The following is a 25,116-nucleotide window of genomic DNA, read 5'->3' on the forward strand; positions in this document are numbered from 1 at the left end:
GCAAAGGTCAGCAGGCTCTCAGAATCAGCAAAAGCTCAGATCTTCATTCATTACTGAGCAGCTAGAGCGACAATGCAGCCTTTTTCCATGGAGTATTTGTGGCCCTGTCCACTGTCCATTGTATTGATTTCAGTGAAATTTCAGCGTGTACTCAGAGTTAGGCACTTCTTTGCTGGGTGCCCTCAGGAGAGAGGGTTTCCTCAACTGGGGCCAAACATGTACTCTGTACAGGGCATCTTCTGACCCAGAAGGTCAGCTAGAGCTTCTGAGTGACTCTGAAGGGATATTTTTAATTGTTTCATATCTTGTTTTGTTTTCAGACTCAGCAAAATAATCTGAATGTATGTTTGTGTAAATGCATAAAGGAAAAGCTGGCAAAGGAAGAAGCTTGTTATTCATTGTGATTCAGGTACTGCAAGTGCAGAGTCAGACTGAGTTGCCATTGATTTGAGTGAATGCAGGGGCAACCTGTCCAGCCATTTTGAATGAATAAATTTTATTCCCATATAGAGAAAAAAGTAGCTGGTATAAAACTGAGGCATTTTTGCTGATATGATATATAACTTGTAAAGTTATTGTGTGTTTGCTTAATTATAACCTCAAAGTAGAGGACAATTTTCTTCCTTTTAATAGAAATCACAGCACAAGGAATGAGGCACAAATGGGACCCAGAGAAATACCAGATCACAGAAACCTTCCTGAGTCTGACAGCTTTGGTACTGTAGTCTTCAGATAAGGTGTATGCCACAGCAAACTCTGAGTCATTTTAGTACTTACTGTCTGGGGGTAGGAATTATCTACTTCTGGGCTACTTCCACTCAAAACCTTGTTTTTGTTGGAATTCTTCATATGAGCTTAAATTATGTGGGTTTTTCATTTATATTTGTTAGCTTTTTTTTTTTTCATGATCTGATGCAAATTTGTTTTCAAAAAGATAAAGTGACGAAACAGCTCTATATCCTCCCTTTGCTCTTTGGCAAGGTCAGAGTAGGGACAGAATCAGGAAGGACCCCCCTCCGCCTCCTATCCTGGCAGGTTTCTAGGCTAGTGCTCTGCTAGTCTGTCTGTTAAACCTACTGGTATTAATAACTATGCAGACTGAAAATTCAGATATGCTACCTTTCCTTTGTTGCAGGAGGAAGCATTTTTTGCTGCAGGTCTGAGAAAGGGCAGACTGGCATGGAGAAAGAGGTAAGTGAAGAAAAACCACGCTTTGAAAAGGAAAAGTTAAAGGGACTATTCCTACCGTTGCTATTTCATAATATTATTTGTAGTGTGATGGGAGGGAAGTCAGCAGACGTATAGGCTCCTTTATATCTTTGGCAAGTCAAGGGGATGATTAACGAGAGTACCAGACAATGTAATGGTAGGAGAAGGCCCAGAGAAGTTAAACAAAAGTGCCTTCAGAATTTAGAGAATTCCCATGATCCATAGTAGGACCTCATTGTGCTTGTCTACTGTTTCTATTTTTGATTAGATTTATAAACACAGCAGCACATATTTTCATGTGGCTGGTAGCCCCAGGGCAGAGTGAGATTGACTGCGCTGAAACTGTGAGGCTTGTGAATTTCGGGCAAGGGATGGAGTGAAATAAGTAGTGTAATTGTTTTTGTGGAGTGACCGTGGGACCTCTTCTGTTCTGAATTACACATGGTTCAACCCTTTGACCCAACCAACCTCGGCAATGCCTGGTAGATCTCCTAAAGCTGTGCTGAAAGGTCCTATCAGTGACATGTTGGAACATTATCTGTCATGTGAGATGTGTGCCAACAACCATATTAAACTACATTAATTACTAGTGAGGCCATGTTTGTGACAATCTCAACTTCATTTAACCCATCATCATGTTAGTTATTGTTTAAACAGGAAGTACAAATGGGGACAATTTATGAAATCAAAATGCAGCACCAATGTTTTCTTTAATAAATTGTGTGTTTTACTTTATTTCCCTTCTAGGTTTTTTTTCACCCCTGGCATTTTTGTTCTTGTCATCAGCTCTGCAGCTTGAGTTTTTTGAGGGCTTTTCTATTTTAAGAGCAAGCAGTGAAAAGCCTACTTCTCAGTAACTAAATGAATACACCAGTGAGATTGTTGTTTCTTTAAATGCAATTGTAAATGATACTGCAGTTGACTGAAAGCACTTGTTTTCTAGCAAGAAGCAAACATGCTAAGATAGTTTGTGTATGACTGAAAGATCAAACGTGGGTTACTTCCTTGATGTACACCTTCACTACTTTACACTCCAGCTAGTGGGACTCTGCATGGCAATGCTTTCACATCTCTGGATCAGGAGTGGAGCTTATATTTCTTTTTAGTTGTATGAAACTAATTTTCTCACAGGCCTGATCCTCTAGGTGGCAAAGATTATTGTGAGTCCTCAAAAGGCACCCCAGTTTGTAGAAATTCAGAAGGACTCTTTGCACCTGATTGTTTTCTGAAACAATTCTGAATTTTACAGGGGAAGAAGCCAAAGCTCTCCCATGTGCTCCTGTGTGGCCGGCGTACAGGTTCAATCATGTTTAGCTGTGCCTGGTATTATATTAGACTAGACACATGGGGTTACATCTTCTACCTACACACTGAGGTGCTCTTTTACAACAGGGTTTTTCCTTTTGCCTTATTGTCTAGCTAGAATAGGCTTAAACAAAGTGGGGGGTTATTTGTTTATTTATTAATTGCTGCAGAGTCAGCTCAAAAACCATTTTTGACCCTAAGAAGTGTCATTCTCTTTAGCAATGAAGAGTTTGCTCTCTGCAAAATCTAACATGGAGTGCTTAAAGCTGACAGGTGCAAATTACAAGCTGTTTCTCTTTGGCTGCCATCCCTTAAATAGACAAAGTAATAGTCTAGGAGAAGGGAAGAGCTTTCAGCTCCAGCTGCATAAAGGAAAGACTTAACAGGGACTTAGCAGCTGGTTGCAAGAATTAAATGCTGTAAATACAAACTAACGCATTTGTGTGTGTGTGAGTGTGTTCACAGAGGAATATGTGTTTAGTAAGGCTCCATCCCTTTTTATTCAAGAGGATCATTCTTTGAAAACTGTGTTCTGCTTTATGTTGAAAGGCTAATGCTCTCACTGAAGTGAATGAGAACAGAAGCCAACATACCTGTTCCTGTTTACCGTCATTACACTCCTTAGAGAATTTCAGGAATTATTAGGTTCTTGGAGCCCTACCAGATTGACAATATTTCCAGATACTTGTCTTTTGGTTGTGTTCAAACAAGGCCTCAAAGGAAAAAAAAGCAAAACAAAAAAACCCCACCAAACCAAACCAACCAAACAAACAAAAAACCAAAAAAACCCCAACAACCAACAGCAAGACAACCAACCTACAAACAAAAGCATAGATGAATCTGCTGAGCTAGTTTGCTGATGTTAGAAACAGTTGTTCATATTAGGAACACCTAATTTAATTTCATGAAAGAGACATAACATGCCAGTATGTGTATGAATCTAAGGTATGCATTTCCTAAAAGGAACTAAAACTCTGTCATTCCAAAGTTGCTCTTCTTTTTGACTTCCAGCTTGCATGGGGACTGCTGTCTGGAAGCAGTAACTTTAACTTTAACTCTAAGGCTGCTGATGAGGTCTGTCTGTGTGATCTTCGTAAGCAGATAAGGGTAGGGAGACAGCTCAGAGCAGAGCTTGTTTACAGCAGGACAGAAGAAAACAGCTAGACATAAATGAGGGCTGACGGTTTCATGAAGCACAATTGGTTGATCACAGATTCAATATGACTGCCCTGAACTGAGCGATGATCCGTACAGTATGCAAAATTCACTTTCTTGCTGGTCTGTGCCCACCAGCCTTCCAGCAGCTTTCCCAGAGCCCCTCAGCCACGGCTTTGAGTGGAACCAGAGCTGAACGCAGCATTGTTGTACCCAATTCCTTTTGACAACAATCACATTCTTTTAAAAACTTCATAGGTTTTAGTTGTCACTGGTTATAAATGAGGGTTTTTTCCCTCACCATTGCTGCTGCTGCTGTTGTTGCGGTGCTCGCTGCTCTCCTGCAGATGTGAGTGCTGCAGGTTCTGGTACTCCCGATTTTCCTTTGTTTCAGTCAGTATCAGAAAGCAGGCGGTGCGTTTTAATGATGATGGTGTGCAAAAAAAAGCATTTAACGATTTAGATCACTTTTTGAATGACATGGTTACTAGTCTGCACTGTGCTCAGACACTCCTAACTCCCCTTGTCTTTGCTGTAATGCAGCACACTCAAGATAAAAAGACAGTAAAAAATAGTTAAAAGGCAAGACTTTTTATTTTTCAGCAACTGTGATAGAGATTTGAGATATGATGAATTGCTATCAGCAGCAACATCACCTTTTAAACTTGACTTTGCAAGCAAAGGACGTCCCCTTTCTATGTGCTAGTTGTAAATGGGCAGGTCTGATGTGTTTGGTTTGTGGATGCAAGTTGTACCCCCTCCACCTTCGGTGTAAACCAGCATAGCCTTCGTATCTCTTGAGGCTCTGGCCTCAAGTTGTGAAACTTCTCCTTTTTTTTTTTTTTTCTAGGAATACTTTTTTTAATGTTTATTTTCAGATAATATTCTATAATTAGAATGGAGACTTTCTATATGGATGTGTGTTCATGTGCATTTGTCTAGGTATGCTCACATAACTGGACTTTGCCTGCAAAGAGCAAGTGGTCACTGAAAGAGTTTATTTAATTCACTATTGGAAATCTAAGTTTTGCAGATATGTGTGAACTGCTTAAAAAACATTTGCTTTTGACATAAATTTGCATAAATACATAAGCTAACAAGTAGTGACTAATGATAAAATAAAGTGCCACTGGATAATTTCCTGCCTATTCTCTGATGAGAAGACAAAGTATCATAATGGTAGGGGGCTGGGGAAGGAAACCTAAAACAAAAAGGGGGGAAAGAATGTTATTTACACTGCTTAAAATTGCTCATGTGTAAAAGAGAGAAGGATGAGGAAATTGGCTGGAAATAGGTATGAAAGGAAAATGTCTTCTAATTTCCTCTGAAGCACAAAGTGACAAGAACACGTGTTGATTACACAAAGGCCACCAGTCAAATACTCTGTTATTCAGTTATGTTGAGAAGCAATCCTGGAAGAATTCCTCTCTGTAGTTGAAAACCAGGTATTGCTTTCATTCTAAAACATAAACTCATGAAAAATACATTTTTAAAACCTGATTGCATTAAGGGACAAGGGTATAATCTCTTTGTAGTAAGTAGGGATCATAAGCCTGTTACACCAACTACTTAAAAATATTAGTTTGCATTTGACTGAAGTGAATGTAGTCAGTTGTGTCACTGAAAAAACAAAATTTGGTGTTAACTGTATTGAATAGTAAAAAAAAAATCCCCCCAAATCCAATACCCAAACAACCTTCCCCCTCCCAAACAAACAAACAAAAATGCCAAAACAAAACCCTGAACAATAAAATGCCCAAGACACACATGTACACAAACCCATTCCAAAACATCAAACTCCACTACACATCTGTATTGTATGTGGGGAGGAAGAATATATTTTTTTTCTTCTTTTTACTGTGAAAGGAGCTTGTGCATTTTACAGACTTAAACAGTTGAAAATTGACTATAGTCAATATAGTGTGCAATTAGTTTTGCTAGGGAAATCTGACATGGAAAAAGAATACATGGAATGTAATACAGATCATCTTAATTCCATCAAAGTTACAGATGTGTACTGTTTTATATAATTGAAAATTTGTCCCAGAATTTTTGTCTTGATATTGTTTTCTTTAGCTGTTAACTTAAATTTTAAGGTTTTTTTTGTGATGGTTATTCACAGCATAATAAGGATAATTATCACACTGCAGTGTTACAAATACTATGGAATCTTTAAAAGTGACTCAATTAAAATTTTATGGCATGCAGGAATGCACCAATGCTTTAATATTGCAAAACAGGTATCATTTTAAAGATACTAACTGAATGAATATGTATTTTTGAATGATTTTTCAGTTGTGAAAAAATCAGAAGCAGTAGGGTAAATTTCTGAATCTATTGAACTCATGTCAAAATTATCATTAACTTCAGTTGTTCTGCATGTGGTTTGTAGGAATTATTTCTCTTATTGTATTTATTTATTGTAGCTTTCAGAGTGTGTCTGGTCATTTTCACACATTTACTTTTTAGTAGGATTTTAGTCTTAATTTAGAGGAAGTCTTAATTTAGAATTTAGAAGAATATATTTCCAAAATAACATATATGTGCGTCTGCATATATACATGTATAACAATGAAAATATAAATATCTATATTAATCTGTCAGTGGTATGGTCCAGTTATTTTTGACAGATTTATTGATTGTGTCTGCTGCAAGCACTGTTTTTCTACTGGAAATTGACACCCACAATCAAATGGGAAAGATGGATGCTGTAAAAATGCAATTTTTCAATGATTCTTGTAATTAATCCTTTTGTATTGACAGTTTCCAGGAGCTATTTTGCCAGGAGTGGTCTTTATCACTGAACAATTAAGCAACTGGCTTGAAAAAATAATGTTGGTTTTGGAAACTGCCATGTGATGTTGTAAAATAGATGGGTCTGAAGTGTTTTCTTACTTTGGTTTTGTCTTTGATGAATACTCCCAGATGTGCTTTGGTTTGATAATCTTTGCCTGTTTTGATTGTCAGCATCTGCGATAGGGGTCTGTAGCCATGTATGAGACCACGTGTGATGCTTGCCCAGTGCTGCTCAAGGTATTCTACAAAGCCAGTGCTTAGTACCTGGGCCTTCCTTAGGGTAATGTGACTATATATTTTTTGAGCCTTGTTTCCCCATGGGAATTACTGTAAAACTTTTCACAGTTCAGGTCCCCCAAGATCTCCTGATATTTAATTTCACTGTCATTGCATCTTTCTAATATCAAATGAACTTTTCATTGTTGTGATGAGTCTTACTTCCTCTCTCCCCTGGACCATGATCAGTTTTTTGTGACACCTCATTTAAAATAGTTTTGCTGTTATTTTTATTCTATTACTTTGTACTAAAGGGTAGAGCTCATTCATTTTTAGCTGCTCTGTGATGAAAAAATAAACTGGTTATGTAAGTGGACTTAGAAAAGAGGAGAACAGGGGATGTCAGGGAAGTCTGTCTATAAATATGCTACATAACTAAACTTTTCTAAATGAAATGCTGCCATTCTGCAAGTAAAATAAAGCAGTTGCTTTTGAATGTATACTGAAAGACAAGTCTTATAATGTTCTTCATTTGTTGAGGTTTCTTTGCATTAATTAAAATTGGGGAAAACAAAGTATTTTAATGTGACCTTCATTTGGCATTTGTTTTAACTTTTCTTCTATTTTATTTAATTCTTCCACTTCTGTTGTTCAATTAGTGTTTGACCCCTTTAGCAGAGATTTAAATTAAATGACATTTCAATGCCATCCCATATTTAAAATACTGTGTTAGTTGTGGATCATAAAGGATGATCTTCGTTCTTTAGCTAATTTATTCATTTAACAATTTCCCTCCAGAAGTTCCAGCAGAAGGCTCTGAAGCAAACTAAGCAGAAGAAATCCAAGTCGGCTGAATTTCTGATGGGTGAGCCTTGCTTGATGAGTTATTGCTCATAATTTGTGTAAGGATTAATTAACTAATTACAGACAAATGGCTGTGGGCGAAATTTTGCTCTTGCTTGTCAGGGTGCAATTTGTAATTATTTTAATCATTTATTCTTTTTTTTTTTTTGAGTTAATTTTAACCTAATTCTGTTTTGGCGACATTTGAGGACGATACACTTGAGTCTTTCAGCTAAGGAATTACTAGAAGGAATTTTCTGCTTGTCATTGAAATACACTTTGCTATAACGTGCTCTTCTGACCTCCTTGTTTTCTGTAGTAAAAGAAGAGAGAGCAGCAACAGAAGGCATTGAAAATCCAGCTTTTAACATCAGCAGCACAGATCTTTCAGCATATCAGCCTTCAGAAGAGAAAGTTATTAGACATGACAAGCCAGATAGCACCCTTGCAGCTCACCAACAAAAACTCGGGCTGCAAGCCCATGCTGAACCAAGAGGTGAGACATCAAACCTGATTAGCCTCAAACGCAGAGACAGTGGTTGTGTTCCCCATCCAACCTGCACACTCTGTGGCCTGTGCTGGGCGTTCCCATCCCGACATGTCCAAGCAGGCATCGGTGCAAAACCTGGGTAGGAAATCCAACATGCTGCCAAAAACGTGGATTGTCTAAATATTTAGAGACCCAGGCTTTGTCTCCACACTCAAATGACTCCCTGTGGTGGGGTGAAGGTTGTACAGGGCTCTCTGGCAGTGGGAGGGAGTGCAGAGAACCAGTGCTCATGGCAGTGCTTCCCCCTAATTTGGATTGAGTTGCGTTTTTGAGGAACTGCAGCCAGTCTGAGCACACAGATGCTGCTCCCTCACTGGCTCCCGAGCATTGAGTAGTTTTAAACAGCTTACAGATCCATGATTAATTGTTGTCCTTAGGTCTCCCATACGCCCTCAGTCAATCGGCATCTTGCCTCTGCTTCATCTTTCATTTTTTTTTTCAGCCAGTTTTGCTCAGACACTTGGAACAGGGTCCTGTTCATTCGGCTTATCAGGGGAGCAAACCTGGCTTTTCAGCTCAGTTTTGATGCAACATCCAAAAGAGTTGCTGCTTCAGGAAGCAATTTCTGTTTATTATTTTGGTTTATCCAAACTGTAGGAATATTCACTTGATGTTAGTTTTCCTTTTGCAGAGGTTTGATATCTTTTAACTTATTATTTAATTACTCCATTTTGAATTATTATTATTTCTGGATGTTATGAAAAATGGTTATTTTTAATTAGTAATCCAGTGAGGAAGAAGGTGAGAAAAAGAATTTAAAGGTATCTTGAGAAGTGTGAGGAAAATCTTGGGCAAAGTTTTAGCTTAAAACCAAAAATTCCTAAAGTCACACTCAAAATCTTCCCTAAATACCCATTTAAAAATTTACCTTATTGGAATGCGTGGTCTCATTAACTTCTAGTGGACTGTATGCATGCATGAATATGCAAATATGCATCCAAGGGCTGAGACCTCCAAGGTACTAAAATAACTAGTCTGGCTTTGAACAGCCCTGATCACCCAGTGTTTTCTGTCAAACTTGCGAGTTGCAATGCTGCTTGCTAAGTACTCTTGTGTGCCAGCTCAGGTATTTAAATGGGGAAGTGCAGCCTGGTGAGCAGACCTTCAGGCATTCACTTCTAAAATGTTGGACCTTGTTGTGTTAAGATTTTATCCTTGTGGGACTGGAGAGCCCACGGCTCCTAATGGCTTCTTGCAAAATTAGGTTTGGCTTTCCATTTAGCCTTCATGTGACTCTGTGCAACGCTACACGGAGCAAGAATTCTTCGTCTTTCCTTTGCAGCCTGTCAGAACAGTGATTAAGCAGACAAAGGGATTGATTGTTTTTTAATGAAATAGTCTATCTGGCAAAAAATGAAGTCAGGCTCGCTGGAGACTATCCATGCTTTCAGTTGCCTCTTCAGAAATTCATGAATAGTTCCCTCAAGAAAACAACACATTTTTTTAAAAGCCTGAAATGCGTTTTTAAACATTTTGATTTTTCATCCTAAGTAGCATTTTGTTCAAAAAAGCCTAACTGAATATAATCTTTGTGAAAGGACTCGAAATTGTGACATTTCTCCTGGAATGCAATGCCTTGATATGTTGCTAAGTGTTTCTGTAATGAGAAAGGAAATCTTGCTGAGAGTTGGAAAATTTTGTTTCCCAACACTGTGTCTCCCTCCTCGACCTTCTGTTCATCCAGCTAACCAAAAGATCAGTTATTCACATGGCTCTGCCTCTAAGTTAAGCAGCTATTAAAAAAAATAATCATCCATTTATACCATCATAAAAAAGTCTAGATTGGATAAGATCTCTAGAGATCATCTGGTCCAATCTTGCATAAAATTATTCTTAGTCTAACTTGTGTCAGGACTTGTTTGGCAGTCACAAGGATTAGTTCAAATTTATCAAGGGCTGTTGATAAAACAACATCTTCAAGCCTGAAACCTGGGAAAAACTTTTCAATACCTCATGAGCTAATTTTCCCCATTCCCAAGTGTAGCGACTCTTCGTTAAAGAGGGAAAGAGAAAAGCCAACTGCATAGGTAAATATAGTATCACATTAATGTAGTAATGTATAAATGGTCACATTTCACAGTCCTCAGTCAAGACTAGGTCTACAGGTAATGTATTTCTTCATACATCAGTCTGTTGAGGTCTGGGTCCTCCAGAGTCCAAGGGGTCAGTTCCTGAGCCTTCCTTTCTTTGCTAGCTCCATGTTCATAGAAGCTTTACATAGCTGGTGCCACTTCAGCTCATAGCAAAACCACATGTGGTATTGAAAACTACTGCCATCCTCTATCATAGGGGAAACTTCCACAGCATCCTCTCCTGCCCTTCAGCTCCTAGTAGCCACTATGCCGTTCACAAGAAATATTTTAGCACAGAATTCTCCCTGTTTTCCCCCTAGGAGGCAAGACTCATGCCATGCTGGAAGCTATTTGTTAGGAGGATCTGCCCACACACCAAGCACAACAGCATAGCCTGTGTAAAATAAGTGTTTTAGCCCTATAGTACTCCCTTTTCCTTTTCTCCCTTTTTTCTTCCCCAGATATTAAAAAAATACTCTACCTTTTGGGCTTACCTCCCCTTCACAGCTGTTGGGTGCTCTTCCAGCTCTCAGCCCTGAGGCTTAGGTTCAGTTCCTTGCTCAAAAGGGAATGGCATTTGTCAGTTCTAATGCTTAGTGTTAAACTGTACAACTTAAAACCAGTTATAATCTTCAGCATAACTATTTAATCACAGGAGTTAGCAGATTACAGATTGAGAACACTATATGAACATCAGGCTGGATTTTCAGGCTAAGCACTTGGAGGCAAGGCACTGAGACGGCGTTGCCTTTCCATTATCTTTCCACACATCACCTGCGTTGTTAATAGCAGCAAATAATAGCTACGGTTGCTGTTGTTTCCTCTACCTTGCAACAGTGTCACAGACTGTTCCTCTGTCAGCAATTACTACAGGGAAGTGTTCTCTAGAAAAACCTCCACCTACTTTTGAGAAGTCTTGCACACCTCCATGCTAAGGATATTGGGAAGTAGTGTAAATAGTCATCTGCATGTTCAAGACAGTCTTAAAACCTGTTCCTGGAATTTGCCTAAGTCTGCACAGGGGGTTGCTCTGCAGAACGTGCATTACTCAGAGATTAAATAGCAAGTGGAGAGGTCAATGCTACTGTGATTTGCCTGTATCTGCCCTCAAAGAGCTTAATTCACATATATGATAGTCCTTTTCCATTCTCTTTGGTCCCATAACTTTTAGAATATCTTCTACAAAGAAGAGTTTGTGAACTGATTTTGTTTGCAAGAACATTATTATATCTTTTTGGTATGTTTATTCAGAGACTTTTTCACTTTTCAAACCAGATTAGTGGGGATTATTCTTGTGATTAAGAGTGCATCTTGTGGGGAAACTGAGGCAGAGTACGAGTCCTCTACTGTCACCCTGCAGACAGAAGAGGAAATAAAAATAAAAGCTTTGATAGCTGGTCCATTCCTCTCTTTATTAGGCCATTCTGTGTCTTTCACTGTCCTATTTTCCATAATGGACAAAATTCCATTTTCATCATCATTTCATCAACAGTAGACCATTGTTCAGGACTAGGCAATTGAGTAACTCTCTGCTGAATGCTTTCCATGATCGGTGAAGACCTGGTACTGTTGTTAAATGTTGTAGTGGCCCAGGGGAACTGGCTGACTATTTACTCAGATTAATCTCCTGATTTTTCAGCCAGCTAATTGACTGCAGTGGTTTCCTACCTTGTTTTCTCTTCTGGATTCTATGCTGACTCTTTGCTAATTGCTTCCATCACCTTCATCTATTTCACATATTGCTTGTGAAATTAGGTTCATTTGGCAACAACCTTATCTTTACCACAATTATGCAATTCTTTTTATTTCTTAAAATACTGCGAGTTTCCTCGTGGCTAGATCTGACCAACTCTTCTGCCTTTCTTCTTCTCATAAAATACTGAATTTGCAGAGATTTTCATGTTGGCCATCTCAATGGGAGGTCTAATAGACAAATTTCCCTGGGAAAAACATTTGGGATTACATCATCCGAATTTGCAGTGACAAGAACCTATGTCCACCAGCTTCTCAGTTTTCAGACACCTGATCTGAAGGTGAGCAAATATCAGGTTTTCTCTCTTCTCCAGAGGGGTTTAAGCCCAAAATACTTTGTAGAGTGTCCTAATGTTCAGGCTGGCTTGATAAGGTCTCTGCCCAGCAAAGGGCTTCCAGCAAACTGTCATGAGAGAAGTACCAAACCTCTAGGAACTATGCTCTCTTTTTGACAGAGAAGACAAGGGCAATTGCTCAACTTCAGGAGGAGGATATATGTCACAAGTAATCTCTGAACACAAGACTACTGTATTTAGCATTTTATTGTAGGCCTGTAAAGCAAATGTTAATCTATTTTAGCATTTGATACATTTTGTCCTCAGCTACTGTGATTAGAAAGTGTGCAAGTGGTTTACATTGGTTTGTACTATTTAGTCTTCACCACAGACACAGAGGTACACAGATTTGGTCCAGCTAATACTGCATAAAGCCTTGTGGAATGGCACTTGTCACATTGCCACAAGATAGATAAAATTTCCAAGTCAACCCTATGGAGAATATATATGTCAGATCAAATTATAATGGGATCTTTCTGGGGTGTCAACCACACATGCAAGCTGCAGAGTCCAGGGATGGGGCTTTTTGAGCATAGTCCCACTGCATAGTCTGCCTTGTAAGCTGGTGGTTGCATAGACACCTTTGGAGACTGTGATGATTTGTGGCTTTTGTGTGGAAGATGGAAGAAAGGCTAGTTGTGTTCTCCTATCTCCTGTGCACTTGTAAAAGACTAGAGGCAGTCTGACCCCAAATATTAATGATTCAAGTTAAAATTGACTCCAGATGACGAGAAGCATTCATTTTTCCCACTATCATACCCTATACACAAATCTTTTTTCAAAACTCCCAAAATCAAAATCCCTAATTAATTCTACTGTTTTATCTGCAACAGGCACTGTTAACATCTCATATCACGCTCCAATAAATTTGCCCACAGAGATTAACAACATCTGAGGAGGGGAAAAAAAAAAAAAGAAAAAAAGGAGGGAAAGAAGCTTTTTTTCAATTGAAGACCAGGAACAATTCTTCTAATTAGCCCAGGTACAGAATGGCATTAACATGGCTGTACTGCTTCTGGGAACAAATTAGTGTCTATGTGGCGCTCTGCTGCATCACCTCCAAGCTACAGAGCTAGGTTGGATGTACCTAACAGTACTGCATATGTCTTACAGGGAAAATCCCACTGTAAAATAGAGCATCTCTGCTCCCTCTCAAAAGCTAAAGTAGAGAGAAGCCTTTGCTAAGAAATGCTTATTGGCAAAGATTATTCAACTATGGCAGGACAATATAAGCCCTCTCTTGCTCAAAAATATAACTGGGCAAGGACCTTGATGTGGAAATATGCAGACAAAAAAAGAACTTCGTGAAGGAGCCACGTGGGATATAAAATTGAAAGAAATATCAGCAGGTGTATTGAATTCAGTCCTTACTGAGAACTGGAGGCTGAAGCTTTTTTAACAGGGTCTAATTTCATTCCAAAGAAGTGGTAGGTGCCCACTGGCAAGACAGCAAAACAAGTCAGAAAATAGGCATCTGCTGGAAATTCATGTTTGTGCTGCATGTGAAGGAAATGGGAGCTTGTGACACTGACGATTTGTGTTGGACAAAATGATTTGCATAAAGGATGGGACCAGAAATATGAATCAAAACTGTACCCTTTTTTTCTTAAAGAATGGCAAAGTTTATATCTAATAATTCAAGTTCTATGTATGTGGTTCCATGCTTTCTGATTCCAACAGGGACTTTGAAATGGAAATGCCAAACCCCATATGCAAGGCATGATGGATCACCATGTATGCATAGGAATAAAAGGGTTGTCATTGGAAGTAATTTTGCGTTGAATTACACAATGTGTAATCCAATTGAAATCAGCAGAATGGCACAAGGTGTAATGTAGTGTGCAAAACGTGATCCATTGCATGCAATTTTAACAACAGGGATACCGTGCCACTCATCTAAGTAATGTGCTAAAATTGAATTTGTGAAAGGTAGGGGGAGAAGAATTGTGAAGAATGGATGCATTTTGTAATTGGGAAATACTTTTTCAGAAACAGACTGAATATATATTTTTAAGGCTAATTTATTACACTTGGAAATCGTTTGCTTCATAATAGTGCTGACAGATCCTCAAAATTTTGCAAGTTCCCTCACTGGCATAGAGTAGGACCAGCCAAGCCTGTCAGCCTGGGAGCGCTCAGTACCCATTTTCCCCATTGACGTGTGTCACATTATCTAATAGTGTTCCTAAATAAACTCCATCATCAGTAAACCTTTTTCTCACGCCTTCGACCAACAGTGTGTCCCCAGGAAAAGTAGCAGGTTTCACACTGGCATCCCTTGGCAGAGTGCCCTCTGTTGCCTGCAGGAAAAAGAAAAAAGGAAAAAAAAAAGGAAAAAAACCCCACGAATTCCCATGCTGTACCTTTGCTGCTTAAACAGCAGCAAAAGTGGCAAGTCTTCCAGGAGTGGAGTGGCGGGAAAAAATAGTGGGTGCCATGAGCTCAATTTGGTGTTTTTCAAGAGTCGGGGCAGGCGCGTCACGGTCTGCGCTGCTTAGCTCAGGAACGGCCCCTTTGCCAGCGTCCTGTCAAAGCTGACAAGTGAGTTTATTCAAGGCTTGCAATATAAACATAAGACACAGCTATCTGATTTATTCATTGCCTACAGTCTCTGCTGAGGATAAGGAAAATGACATATGATACCTTTAAAACTTTTTAAAAATTGAGAAGTAGCCTAGTGTTGGTAGTGTGTAACGAGCTGTGTTTTCAAGATAAATTCTACTGTCCAGTCACTTGCTTGCTCTTCAGTTTGAGGATGCCATTAGCCATAATTTTTCATTGAATACTGATAGGTATTCATGAAAGTTCTATGTAAAACTCGCTACCACTTTCCCATATTGGTAATCTGGAATAAAGGTGCACTTCTCAAGAATGTTATTTTAGATCTACAGTAGAAAATCTTTATCTATACTTATAATATAAACAATAATGTTAAATATAAATCTAAACTAACAAAAGAGTCTTAATTAAGGCATTCAGAAGTTATTTAGACTGATCTAGGTTATATATAGATTTAATTAAAAGTATTTGTAATGGACATGAGCTGAGGTAAATATCATGGTGACAAATATCATGGTTCAGTAAGGACAATTAAAAACCCAAACTAAAAGTATAACTTCTGGTTAGCTCACAATAATCCTTTTTTTATCCTTGCCAAAATGAGAATGGAGAGCTAACATTGTCTTATAGATTATGTATCAATTCACTACAAGACTATAGTTTTATTTTTAACATCTTCATAACCTTTAGATCTAAGTAAATCTAGCAACAAAAAATTTTGGAATAAAAAGTCATAATTTTTTTTTGTGAAAGTTTCAAACTTTCCTACATTATTTTACACTTTTAAATCATTGTTCAAATGAAGTAAGAACCTATAAACTCACTGGAAACCAAATCAGTTTTTCACTGTCCATGAACTCTCACTATTTATGCAGTTTTGGTTGATGATTTTTGTTTCTCTTTACTTGTGCATTCTGTGAGATTTTTTAAGGTGAAAGGCTTCTTTTCCCTCTCTTATTCTAGAATTCTTTTGAATGAATTTGTTAAGGTTCTTCAGAGATGTTTTTCAAAGTACAGCATAGAAGCAAAGACCTGTATCTATAAAGAAGAAACTTGCAGATATCAAACTTTATCAATGTAGGTACTGAATCATGAAAATAGGTGAGTGGGAGTGCTAGTCACATGACCCACCATGAGGGAAGGTAAGTGAAGTAGTTGGAAATGCAGGAGGTAGGACCCTTGTATTCCCTTTCTTTTGGTCCCAAGTCTTAGTTCTTGCTGGCCAAATTGAAGTGTGCACCTCTCTTAGATGGGATCCAAGTCCGACCCCAGGATGCTGCTTTGGCTGTCATAAAGAAACCCAGAAATATGGTAACACAGAACCTTAAGTTTGATCTGCCCAAAGGGCCATATCTGTTAAGTAAAATGAGAAGTATTCCTAGGGAACTAAGTTCATTTCTGTTGAATGAGTGAGTTCCCTAACAGGGATTCCTGTTGAAATCAATGCTTTAAGAGAGGTTTGGGAAAGGAGAACTACACTTTTCCATTTCCAGCTGCTCTTCCAAGAGCACTTTGGGTCAGAATGCTCTCTCAGACCAGGATTTCATCTTTCCAAAATGCCTCTGTCTTATTCTATCTTATGCAAAAAGCTTTTATGAGTTGCCTTATGTATTGGCTCTGGCTGAGCTTGAGTTCATTTCCTCATAGTAGACCTCACAGTGTTGTGCTTTGCATTGGCAGCTAGAAGGGTGTTGACAACACACCGCTGTTTTGGCTACTGCTGAGCACAGCACCAACACTGTAACATTCCTCCCCCAGTTAAGGGCAAGATCCTGGGAGGGGACACAAGTAGGCCACCTGATCCAAACTGACCAAGGGGATATTCCATACTGTATGACATCAGCTCAGGTATAAAAGCTATGGCAAGGAGCAGGAAGGCAGGCATTCATTGTCTCCAATGGCTGCCAGCTGAGGAACCATTATGCATGCTGAAGTCCTGCTTCTTGGAAGTGGCCAATCATCACTGCTGATGGGAAGTAGAGAACAAACCATGTTATCTTTTCATTTGCTTTTGTGCGTGCAAGCTTTCATCTAGCTTCTGCTTTAATAAACTGCCTTATCCCAACTCATGAGTTGTTTTCCATCTTACTCCCTCCCCTGTCCGGCTGGGAAGGGGAGTGATAGAGTGGCTGGGTGGGTACCTGGCATTGAGCCAAGGTCAACTCATCACAGTAAGGTTCTATCAAGTCACTGGTAGATGTGTTGACCACGCTGCTGTCTGAAAAGGGACTTGTTACATAGCAAGGCAAGTTTGCACAGACCATAATCTGCATACTGTCTTCTAAAGAAAGATGGCTCGTGCCAAAATTTTTTTCTTTTATCTTGAAGATCCAGCATCACTCTGAAAACAAGCACCGGTATTATTGCTTATTCAAGCTTTTAGTAATCAGTCACCTGGCTATTAATAATTCCTTAATTTTTACACTGATCAGGAGACACTTAACAGATGAAATAGAGTTTTGTCTATTCTTTCATTAAACTAAAAAACTAGATCAATAGTACAATATGAATAGAATAGTTGCCTTTTATTCAAATGCCATGCTATATCTTTGATGTGTAATTGATACAGACAGCCTGATCTCTTTGTGGAGTAGAAGATGATGTAGAAATGCAGCTTAGTCATGCCTTTTTGGTGTGGTATTCTCAGGACATAGACTGCATAATTGACTACAGACATCTTAGTTTAACAGGCATCTTTTAAGTTTCATCCAGTCCTAGTAATATGTATACAGTCCCATGGGCTGCATCCAAGGATTATGCTAATTTTATTAGCAACTCCTCTTGCTTTAATTAAACTGTATAAATTCCCACCTGGTCACTGTTGTGCCAACACCCTTCTTTCCATTTTTATTTCAATTTATAGATAATCTGTAGTTTTGTACGTCAATTCTGATTTTCTGAATGATCCATCACATTTTCCACATGAAATAACACAACTTTGAGGGATGAATGAGACTTCAAATTGAATTAATGGGTTTGAGGAAACCTCTGGGTCAAAACAAAGACCTAAGTTTCTAAAGTTGGCCAAGTCTTTTTAGGAGCAGGTATTCAAAGTAACTTACTCTCTGAAAACACCAAGCTTTATGCTGCTGTTCAAAATACCTACAAGCAAGCTCTGTACTAACATTTACCTTGTCTATACCACAAAGTAGAGCAATATGAATTCCTTAGTGGACTGTTAATTTACATGTTATACACTTTCAAATATTTCCGAAAGCAAATGTGAAATGATTAGTAATCTGTTCACATGCTCACAAAATGTTATTAGCAAAATGCCTTGGGCAGTATGTTATGTTGACTAAAATTGATAATTTTGTATTTTAAAACTAAAGTAACTCCCACTGCCCCTGACAAATTTTAGGACCTGCCCAGAGCCCAGACCTCCTGGTCACACCGGTTTTCAAGGTGTGAGTTGAACCGAGGGGGAAAAAGACCAAAACCACCACAAATGGCACCCCACCCCCCCCAGAGATGTGACCTAAGGTTTGCAGTGATTTCAGCTCTTCTGAAAGCCTCATTAAAAGTCTTCTGTGGAGTCCTGCATTTACAATACCTTGCTATCTACAAAAATCACTACGAAGAGGTGATTTTTGTGTTTTCCACTCATTCTGCTTGTGTAGGTTTTAAGGTGTGTACGTTGCACTGAAGAAATCAAGCCCACTGGTTCTTTTTACTTCTGCGTAACTGTCTGTATTCAACTGCATGTGGTTCTAACAGAACCAAAGCCCTGGACGAAATATCTCATACTCCTCAAACTGTTGAGGTTGTTTTTTCTTTAAAGAAGACCAAAGAGCAAGCTATTTAATGGTATTTGTCAACATATCTCTGTTTTGAATAATGTTTTCCATGCCTTGCAGCCTCAAATATAACATGACACTTCCTCCTAAATACCAATTATTCTGTCCAGAGGAGTTGTCCAAAAGTCTAGTCCTCAGAATTTCACACCAGACTCACATGGGATATTAAAATTCAATAAAAGCCGTTGTAATGGTAAGATTGTGCAAAAAAACTGCACAAGAGCTGAGTATTGTTTCTATGGGTAAAACACACTTTCCAGCAATTTACATTTACATCTATGAAGTAATTGAATAAAGAAATGCATCATCATTATCTTTTTTAGCACATAGGTGAAATATTTTACCAGCATATGAAGGGGTGTTCATATAAGATCACGATGCTTTGTGCTAGAGAAAAACAATTACAGTGAATAAGGTAGAATAGCTCTGTTATTGCAGTACATAAGACTTTGATTACATACTGCCAAGATTCATACCAGCCTAGTAGTTGTTGACAGATAAAGTAACAAAAATGAAACTCATTTATTTTTTCTTTATTGAGACCTCAAGGTAAAGCAAATTTTCAGTTCTTGTACTTACTACATTGAAGGAACAGAGACTGACAGTCAAAATGTGCCAGTGCAGAAATATAAATTAAACCTAGTTTCATATCAAAGTTTCATTTAGTCTCTGAAAAGGAGCTGCTGCTTGGATTATTTTTGATCCTAAAACAAATACACTGTAGACAACCTAGGGTATCTAGGATGAATTAACCCCCTCATACATTTAGCTTTTATGTTTTTGTCAGGGTATAGATCAATGTCGATTCAAGTGATTTAAAAATTTGTTATGGACAAAATTATTTTACATCTTTTTTTTTTCTGTTTAATTATCATTTATTGTGTTTGCAAACGCAGTAAACATGTGGTTGGTTTTAATAGTGTAGCCTTTTTGCTGAAGAAAGAACATACTTTGAGGAAAAAGTCCATCCTCCCTCCTTGTATAAGGAAAATTCTGGCTTTTATCATGAGTTCCTCTAGGCAGCTAGATGCTGCATTATTTCTTGATAATTCTAACAAATGACTTTTTTTGTAAACTTGTTTATTTTCTAAAGAGCAGATAAAATTAGCTGTTAAAATAGAAAGTGCTAACATGATTTGATTTGCCCCATCAAAATCTTGGATTAGTTACCTAGTCCAACTGAGCATAATTGCAGTTCAGATTAATGAGGCAGTATCCTAGTATCTCCTCTGTAATTAAACACTTCTCTTGTTGAATACAGTATTAAAGATGCACCAGACGTTGAAACCTCAGTGGTGAAATTTAAAACTGTTGAAACTGGAGGGGTCAGCTGTGAAACACAAATTCCTCTGCAGTATGGATAATTCACTTGTACAATGTGTTTCAAGAATAATTTGGCTTATGTTGGGGGTGCTGGATTTTTAAAAAAATTTTTCTTATCTTTCCATCATCTAAATTTGAGAATTTTTTCTCATTAGTTCCTGAGCAAAAGTAACATAAAGTGCACTTGTTTCCAGAATTACCTTTTCTGACCTTTCACAAGAAGATAATTGCAGTACCAGTAGGCTTAGAGGACTTGTTAAAAAAATTAAGCTTGTAAAGTAGCAAAAAATGCCCCTTTGCTTGCTGGTATCGATTTCAAAATTAACATTTTAGTTCATGTGCTTCTAATAATCGCTGACCCTTACTTCATGTGCTTTCCACAGGAAATGAATACAGCAGAAATTACTTTGACCCGCTGATGGATGAGGAAATAAACCCAAGGCGGTGTGGGATGGAGGTCAGTGAAGAAGGTGAGGCAGAATTAAGTATGTAATTTTGGTGTCAGAATATTCTTTTCCATTCATGAAAATGAGGTGACAGAGATCACATATGCAGTTCTATTTAAATATTGAGGTTTACAATTTAAATTCTAAGCCTTAACTGCTCTGAACAGGATAGGCAGTATACATAGTCTTTGATCAAGGACAGTGAGTTAATGGGCGGGTAAAAATGAGGCTGCGCTGTATTCGCTCTGCCACTGTAGCAAAAAGAAGCGTGTTCCAAGAGTATTGTCTACATCATGTTCTCTTTAATTAATGAAGTTAGTCCAGAACTGAGTGCTAAGCTGCAGCTTTTTCGCAACCCTGCTCCCAAAGTCCTCCTTGGAGAGCAATTTTATTACTGAGTTGAATGTGTGTTTGCCTAATAGAAGGAAACCCCAGACTGCACCAAAGTGCATGAGGAGGCTTTTTTGTTATTTTTTTTTTCCCCTGGTTTACCCGAGATGTTTAACTTTGCTGTCTGGGGACGGCAGGGGCAGGTGGGAGGGTGTGACTCTGCAGAGATGGAAGAACAGAAGTTATGCATAGGTGTGAGAGAGATTAACCAGGAGGTATTGTCTAGTAGAGGAAATTCTCCTCTGCTGTCATGGCTTTTAGATAAAAAAGGGTGGGAACGGGCCTGCCTGAATTTGTATGGACTTAAGTAAGAACATCATCATGGTAATGAAGTGCTTAGCTATGCACTGAGTGCTTTGGCCCAGCTCCTGTTGTTAAGCCCTAACAACCTGATAGCATGCAAGATCTAGTTCTCCTGTGTTACGCTTCTATCCCTTTGTTTTTTTAAAGTGTGCACTTATTTGTACTGCAGAGACTCTCTAGTTGTGCAGATGTAGTCAGATTATAAAAAGTTATTTACTACAAAGGGTCTCAAAGTAGTTCAGTTCTGAAATTCATGAGAAACTTTGAGGGCATATGAAGGTTTTAAAGTTTTGAGACAAAAACTTGTGTAACTTAAAAAAACCAGCCTATAATGCGTATCAGTAACTTGAATTTCTGTGTTCTGGTGAAAAAAAATCAGGGGTTATCAAGATTGGTTTACATCTCATCCCAATAATTTCCACATTCATTGTGTAGGACAGCAGTGTAATACCTTGGAAGTCAACTTCTAACTCAGAGTTTTTAAATGAAAGATTTTTTTCCTGTTGGTCCTGCATTGGTTTATCCTGCAAGTAGGCTTTGTGAGTCAAGATCTGCTTCATAACCAGAAAAAGAGAAGTAGATTAAATTTCTGTATCTGTACATGTGTGCCTAGTGGTAACATAAGGGATATATGGGAAGGACAGTTCTCACTGGGAGAAAATGTTCCCTTGACTGTGTTGAAGAGGCTGAGTGAAACACTTAACCTTAAATGCTGATTTTGTATTTTCTGATAAGGGTTCTATCTATTTACTTATTTTAAAATTGGGAACAGAAGAAGGCTCTTAGAAAGTCCATTGGGTTCTTGGTTTTGAAGTGGGGAGGCAGTTTTAGGCAATTGCATATCATGCTAAACCTGAGGTCCATGTGTAAACAGCTGTCCTTTGGTGTTCCTCCTTTTTTGTCCTGGCAAAAATGTCACTCATATGTTGATATAACACTTGCTTATTAAAAGTCTATTAGCAACAGTATTGGCTTCAAGTACTTGGTTGTGTTGACCTCTGTAGAGCAGTTATAATGGCATATTTTCCAACACTTCTACCAAGAGCAAGTCTTCTACTTTGGAGATATTCAAAAACTGCCTGGACAGGGTCCTGGACAATTTGACTATAGGTGGCTCTGTTTGAGCAGGGGCAACTGGGCTAGATGGACTCCAGAAGTGCCTTCCCACCTTAATGAGTCTGATTTGGTGATACTCAAAAACCAGGCTCACTGGCTGTCTTTTCCTTGCAGAAGTGTTAAATAAGTTGAACTACATTTGTGCGTAGTGGATGGAGATAAAAGGATGGTCAGAACTGCATGGTCCTGCATAATCATCCCCTAACTGGAAACCTTATAGATTTATCTCCTCTTTCCAGCTAGCAGCTTGCCACAAGCAAAAGCCAAAACCAGAAAAAGATGAAGAAATCAGGGCACATTTTAAAGTTACACTCTTCTTAGGGCTTAAGAAAGTCAGGCCCAATGCCCTAAGAGAATAGCTGGTGAAAAGCAAATCTTCAGCCACTAATTCTTCTTTAATGGGTTATTTTGTGAAAATAAAGATGTTGACAATTATTTTTTCTACCTTTGATAAATTATATTTGTTCTGGACATTTTTCTGAGTTGATAATGCTCTGAGAACAAACAACTCACTATGGATTTGCTTGACCCCTTCACCAGGGGGACATTTCAATGTTAAATGTAAAAGATTCTGTACTTTCAAAAGAGGTTTGCAGAAGCGACCACCTTCTTTGAATGCTCAGTGTAACAGAAAACTTGGCTCTGAAATTTTGTGGTAAAGAAAATTTATTCTTTGAGATTCTTTCAAGCACTTAAAAAAGCCACTCAAGGTTGCTTGTAGCTGTACTTCAACCCACCTGTCTTGTATGCATTTCTTTGGCCTTCTATCTGCCTGTCTTCACCAGCAGCTTAGAGAAGTCACAGTCTGGGAGATCTGGAGAGAAGACAGTCCCACTTGCTCATTTCACCCTTGAATATAGACCTTTAAGGTGATATTTTTTTTTTTAGGTCTCATGGAAAAAGGTAAGTGTGCATGTCCTTTGCTGCTTTTTAAAATCTGCACATATTACTGACAATTTGAATGACTGACCAGCCACAGAATCAAAATTCATAGTGTGCTATAATTACTCATACTAATGTTATACATGTTAGTATTATGGAGAGCAAGGTAAAATTTCTGATGAAGATCCAAAATCACATTAGAATAGAAATTGGGTATTTTGATTTTCATAGAGAGTCAAACAGAATTTCTCTGACAATTTGAATATAAACAATCATTTCAGCTAGTCTATTAGCAGAATTAATAAAACAATTTCAGTCCAGATCAACGTATAATTAGGCTCACCATTTAAAAATATATATTATATTTTTATTTTAAATTGTCTTTCACAGAAGAGGTTACTGTAATTTTATTCTGAGCTCCGAAAGGAGCACTGTCTAAACTATCTTTAAGTGTCAAATGGCTTCCTATGTTTATATCCTACTTTTAGTTTAAAATAATGTTTCCTGAAATACAACAGGAAGAAACAATAGCTGTTTCACTGTTGTTTTTTTAAGATCCTGTAAAATCTGATGAAGAAATCCTGTACTCTAAACTGATGAAGCTTCTAGATGAAGAAAACAAGATGCTGGACTTCCAAGGTAAATAACAAAATCAATTGCATAAAGGAAAATAAAACTCTTCTGAGTCTACATGTGGGGAGGAGAGTGGGTAATCCATCCCCTTGAACTCAGAAGTCAAAGGGATGCTGATTTTAATGCAAGCCTGTAAGGTCTCTTTCTCCAAATGTTTTTGTTTTGAGTCATGTTTATGTGGTTTAAAGTGTAACTTAAGTGGCGTGCTTTCTCTAGATTACTTCACTGCATGTTGAATTACACACTTAGGAAAGAAAACTGGAAATACTATTGCTTACGCAGTCAAATCTAGAAATCCAAATCCTTTCTTAAGCTGGTAAATGGGTGGACCATTTGCCAGATACACAGGTGACATCACACTGTTTAAGGTTATCTATATAAGGATTTACAGTATCATATGAGTAAGAAAATATTTCCTGTGACTTTGTTAGAAAATACATATTGATGTTCCATCTACAGTAAAAGCAATAAAGTATAGGAGATTTCTTCACCTCAAGCCAACAGCCTTACTTTGGCTGGTTGTACAAGACCCAACTCTGACCTGCCCTTGTATTTTTATATATCCCCTCTCTCCTTTTTCAGCAGAGGTCTATTGTGCAAAAGTATTTTCTGTTCTTTGTATCTGTATGAAGTTTCCTGTTGTATTTCAACAATACACAGGGCCTACTCTGTCAAACAGAGACCAAGTAAGTGGTTGCCCACAGCACTGGAGCTCCAGGAGCTGCAATGTTTTATGACTATTTAGTTTATAGGCATCTTTGCTCTAGAAGATGCAAATGTTTTCATTCACCTAGGGTTGAAAAATCTCTTGAACTGGCACTGGTCATATCAGTAACATCTTTGAAACCCATTTTACCTCAGCATAAATGCAAGGAAAAAAAGTGCGACCATCACAACTAAATTCACACAGATACTTTAAGCAAAAACCTTTAACAAATTATCAGCAAGTTCTCTATTGTTATATGTTAATGTAGACATCCACATTACTGAAAAAGATAATAGCAATGCTGCAGGTTGCAACATAGATGAAAATAAAACCATGTTTGGTGGTGAAACCAACATTATTTCTCTATGAAAGATTGACATGGGGTGTCTATCTGTGGTACTTATCTAGTCCCTGTTTACAAGTGTTTATAGCATTTCATATTCATCAGTAGGTTTATCATCAAAATAATGCCATATGATGAAGGACAATGTCCTGATGTCATTTTATAGGCTGCCTCAGGGTGGGGTCTAGTACCCTCTACATTAGCTTTCTGAAAGTTTAGCCCCACAGGGGCTCCCCCAAAGTGGTGAAAGAGGAAGGGAGAAATACCTCTGGGCAGTGAGTCAGCTCGCCTCACACAGATGGCTCTTCATTGGTTAGAAGAATTACACCTTGGAAGCTGTTCTTCTCTTTCCTTTGGCTCTAGAATGATCTTGGACAACTAACTT

At 38.2% G+C, this 25,116-nt stretch overlaps 1 protein-coding gene across 1 annotated transcript in view; it reads left to right on the forward strand.

Annotated features, from left to right (window-relative positions):
* Nucleotides 1-1,139: 1,139 nt before the first annotated feature.
* The window catches only part of OFCC1 (orofacial cleft 1 candidate 1), a 48,872-nt gene continuing 24,895 nt past the window's right edge, over nt 1,140-25,116 (forward strand). The window contains exons 1-5 of the mRNA XM_029961691.1: nt 1,140-1,191; nt 7,480-7,546; nt 7,844-8,020; nt 20,296-20,382; nt 23,605-23,688. Of these exons, the coding sequence (XP_029817551.1) occupies nt 1,180-1,191; nt 7,480-7,546; nt 7,844-8,020; nt 20,296-20,382; nt 23,605-23,688 (427 nt within the window). The 5' untranslated portion in view covers nt 1,140-1,179. The remainder of the gene's footprint in view (nt 1,192-7,479; nt 7,547-7,843; nt 8,021-20,295; nt 20,383-23,604; nt 23,689-25,116) is intronic.

This window comes from Manacus vitellinus, unplaced genomic scaffold (assembly GCF_001715985.3).
Source record: "Manacus vitellinus isolate BGI_N305 unplaced genomic scaffold, ASM171598v3 scaffold_39_pilon, whole genome shotgun sequence".
In the NCBI taxonomy this organism is placed as follows: domain Eukaryota; kingdom Metazoa; phylum Chordata; class Aves; order Passeriformes; family Pipridae; genus Manacus; species Manacus vitellinus.